At 45.0% G+C, this 4,253-nt stretch overlaps 1 protein-coding gene across 1 annotated transcript in view; it reads left to right on the plus strand.

Moving 5' to 3' along the window:
* Positions 1-2,930: 2,930 nt before the first annotated feature.
* The window catches only part of LOC104617687 (zinc finger protein 516-like), a gene marked incomplete at its 3' end in the record, with an annotated part of 24,427 nt that continues 23,104 nt past the window's right edge, over positions 2,931-4,253 (plus strand). Inside the window, exon 1 of the mRNA XM_010283068.1 lies at positions 2,931-2,937. Within this exon, the coding sequence (XP_010281370.1) occupies positions 2,931-2,937 (7 nt within the window). The remainder of the gene's footprint in view (positions 2,938-4,253) is intronic.

Here is a 4,253-nt window from a genome sequence, read left to right on the forward strand (position 1 = left end):
GGCGGAGCGGCCGCGCCGAGTCCTCCTTCCCCTTCCTCCTCCTCCTCCTGCCGCCGGCCTGCTTGCCAGCTCTGCAGTCCGCAGCTGCCGGCTTGCTGCCGAGCCAGGGACTGACATCGGCATGCAGCGAAAATAACAGCGCCTTTAACGACAGGGAAAATAGCAGGGTTTTCTTGTAGGCAGTATGCTGTAAAAACCTGATTTAACTGTGCTCTTTGGGACACGGGAGCTACGACGGTGTGTTAGTGGCAGGGGGAGGGGCAAATGTGCCACACATGATGATAAATTCATAGGGTGGGATTTTAACTGAGCTCATTACCTGTAGGCAGATGAAGGTGCCAAGGGGAAGTACACCTCAGCAGTGCTGAGAGTGTATTCCTTAATTCGTGGGGATAGGCAACTCCGTTAGCTACGTGACTTGTAACTGCTTTGAGTCACTTTGGGAGCTGTGTGTTTCTTTTGATTAAAGAACTAAGACTGAAATCCAGCTTGATGCAATGTCTGTGCCGTAAAGGCTAGTTATCTCTTGGACCTGGTGTATAGTCAGGTGTGCGGGTGGATTAAGTCATGGATTAAATAAATGGATTAAAAGTCTTAGTGAATAGCTTTAAAATTACTCTGACTTTGAGGAGGATTTTCAAAACGCTTTATTTTCCTGACGTTGGCCTAATCTGTATCTTTGCCAGAGTAGTTGTGGTACTAAGTACTCCTTTGTGTGATGCTACTAGGGACACACACGCACACACACTCGCAATTGTTTACCTCTCTCTTTTTGGAAATATCTGGGCAAACATCTCTTTTTCTATACAGTTTTCTGCTATTTAAGAATCTGAATTAACCAGATAAATTTCTTAAGGCCATTCTTCTTCAGGCAAGTTTTATTTCTGTCTGGAAGCAGTCTTAATGAGTAAACTGTGGTTGGGATGAGGGATATCCTGTCTTTTGTAACAGGAGGGTGTAGATAAATGGCAAGTAAGTGATGTAGGTGATCTGAGGAGCTCTGTCCTTATTGGTAACTTAATCCTTAATTTATTTTTTTTCTGTGGAGTTTTATGTGCATAACAAGAGACCTTGCAACTGATACCCAGCTTGGGCGGTGGGGTGGGGAGGTGGTTTGGTTACCTCAGTTCCCCTCGCCCCTCCCCAGTGCATTGTTTAACCCTGCTGGAGTTGCTCTGACCAGACCCGTTGTGCGCTGCTGGGAAAGCAGATGGCCTTCCTGAGTTTCCAAAAAATCAGGTCCCTGTAAGACCTGGGGAATAATTAACACTTAAGCTTCTCAGGAGGACAGGTGTCAGTGCTGCTTCTTGCAAAAATACACCAAGCCACAGGCCTTGCCTAAGAACTGATACAGCTTGTTCCTTGTTCCCAGTGGGGTGTTCCTCCATCCCACCAGGTTTGCATATCTGAGGAGAAAAGCTTTGCATCAAAGTGGCAGGGATGTTTCTGTTTAAGGACAGCTCATATAGATAGCTGATCATCGACATTTTAAAATCTTCCTTTGTTAATTCCCACGGCAGATGCAGGGATTTTTCATGCTGCTTTGTAGGGGCTTTCTCTCAATATGGAGGCAAGAGACATCAGTGAGGGTGAGTGAGCCTCTTGCCCAAAATGGTGTTCACAGGCTGCTGCAGGTACATGTGCAGAAGCTCTTTTCTATCAAACCAAGTTTGTAAGTTGCCCCTAAACATACTTTCCTACTCACTTGTAAGGTACATAACAGAATGAGGGCTGGGGAAAGGAAAAAATTCTGAAGTACTTTCAAACCCTTCCGGATGTGTGTGTTTGTTTTTTTGTTTGTGGGTTTTTGTTTTCGGTTTGGGGTTTTTTTTTAAATCCTTTTGAAAAGGAGAAATTCCAAATTAAGCCAGCCTGTGGCAGTGTTTTTCAGCATTTCTTTTGCTTCAGCTGCATTTAAAGCCTAAGCCTCGGTGCTAATTGGAAAAGTTGGGAAGCTTGCTATGTGCTATATGCAATAGTTTCAGTATTTCATAATGTTTTAGCATTTTAACAGAGCTCTTTACTTATTACAACAAGTGTGTGATATAAATAATCATGACTCACAGTTGCAGAATTACTGTTTCATTGTCTATGAAGCTTATTTTGAAAGTGATGTGTTGCTATTGCCATTTTTCAAACAAATTTGATTTCTCCCCCCGTCCTCCTTTAGCATAACAATGTTTCTGTTATCTGAAAGATTCATTAAAACACATTTATGGCTGGTTCTTCTTTTTTCAATATATCTTTTAAGACATCCCCTTGTCTCCTGGCCTTTCTGAGCTACATCGTGCACCGTGGTATGATTCTCATCTGACTTCCTTCCCGAACAGAAGGCTTCCTCTTTTTTGAAATGGGAAGCCAACACACCAGAAATGAATAGATGCTGGAATTTATTTATTTTATCTTTTAAATTACATCTTTAAAAGGTTGGTGTTTTTTTTCCTCTTATGCATTTTTCCAGATTAGTAAGACTTTAAAAAGTAAGAATTGAAGCGAGCCCAGAACTTTGGTGCTCTCATGAGCTCTGAAATCTACCTCTTGGTGTAAAAGGAAAAGTTCAGGAAAAATGCTAAAACTCCCAAGCCCTTTTAGAGCACATTTCACCCGTGGGCAGCCTCCCTTTCTGCTGCCGGGCTGGTGGCAGTAGGTTCCAGCCTGCTTTGTCTATTAGCTCTTCAAGGGGATTATGGAAGTTGCCAGTAAATGGCTGATGTCTTTAGTGATTTGCGTAAGGCTGTCACAAAGTTGTTTCAAGCCGGGCCTGAAAGGCCATTTACTTTGCTGGAAGTGCCTGCCATCCGTATCTGTTCCTACACAAAGGAGCAAGGGTGGACACTGGAAAGAAAAGGAAGGGGAAGGCTACTTACGTAGCAGTCAGCCAACCTGCAAACGCCGCTGCCCTGTGTGGTCAGTAGGAGCGAATGCCGCCGATGGCGGGTGGGTGGAGGGGAGAGGGGGCTGGCAGGCAGGACCTCGAGCACCTTCTCTTGAGGCCTTTGGCTCAGGGCTGCAGGTTGTGCGGCACGTGCCCAGCGCGTTTGCTGTGGTTCGGCTGCAGCTGGTACTGAGTCGGTGACCTTGGCCAAGTGGCCAGAGTCTGGCCCCGTGCCTGCAGCCACATCCTCCATGGGAGCTCTGGTTCCCTTTGGTCCATCTGGAGCAGAGCTGTTCAAATCAACTTTTCATCTCTCAGTAGCTTAAAGCCTTACTGTAGCTTGAGGGAACTCTGCACATCCCACATCCTGCTGGGCTCAGGCCGTCATCTGTCCCGCTGTATCCTTGTGGCACTGCATAACGGTGATAATTATGATCGAGCAATGTCACCCCTCACCAAGGGCATCCAGTTTCCAGTGATGATAGTTCAGTCTGTCCAGACTACATCTTGGATTTGATCTAACTTGCTGCTTTCTTTGTTCCAGACCTACTTTCTTCCATTCTGCTTCCAAAGTCCTTTTTCCTCTGAAAACCTGCAGAAAATTACTAACACCAGGAAGCAGTATAACTAGTGAATCCTTAAATAGTCATGATACTTATAAAAGTACTGCCTTTCTATGATGTGCCACTGTATTTGTTGTGACTGACATGCAGTGTAGAGATCCTTGTCTGCCTTAAATCTGCGAACAAAGCCACTGGCTATGGTAGCGTGGCCTTCGGCAGGAAAAACAAGGTAAATTAGGTCATTGCAGCACTCCTTATTTCCATAGCCATGCTACCTCTGTTAGCGCGCTGGGCTTGCTGGCTGTAGCTTTGGTATTTCTGCAGAATGCTAGCCTGCAGCACAGCTGTACCCTCTTTTTAGACTGAGCAGCTCTAGTAAAGGGCTTTATGATGTATGGCAATATGCTACCCATGCTTAACAAATGATAGCAGAAATGAAATACCGGATGAGGAATGTTAAGCTGTATGGGGTGGATGCCAGTCCACAGTCTTGGCCTGGAAAGGCTTTCTCCTTAACGTACTTGAAGGAAGAGGAACAGGTGGTGGTCAAGAAGACGCTCTGGAGCAGACACTGTGGCAAGTCTAACTGTTGGAACGAAAGGGAAAATCTCCAGGAAGATTTACAACTGTTTGGGTCTATGTTTGGAGTGGCTGTGCAGGCAGGCTGCCACTTGCTTAAAAAAGAACCTAAAAAATCTGAGTCATAATTTTCCATCTCCTCTGCAAGTAGTTTTGATGCATCAAACCAATTGCACTTCTCTTTCTGTGCCTTAAACTAAAAAAAAAAAAAAAAGGGGGGGGGGGGAAAAGGAAAA

This window comes from Phaethon lepturus, unplaced genomic scaffold, assembly GCF_000687285.1.
Source record: "Phaethon lepturus isolate BGI_N335 unplaced genomic scaffold, ASM68728v1 scaffold49352, whole genome shotgun sequence".
Taxonomy (NCBI): Eukaryota; Metazoa; Chordata; class Aves; order Phaethontiformes; family Phaethontidae; genus Phaethon; species Phaethon lepturus.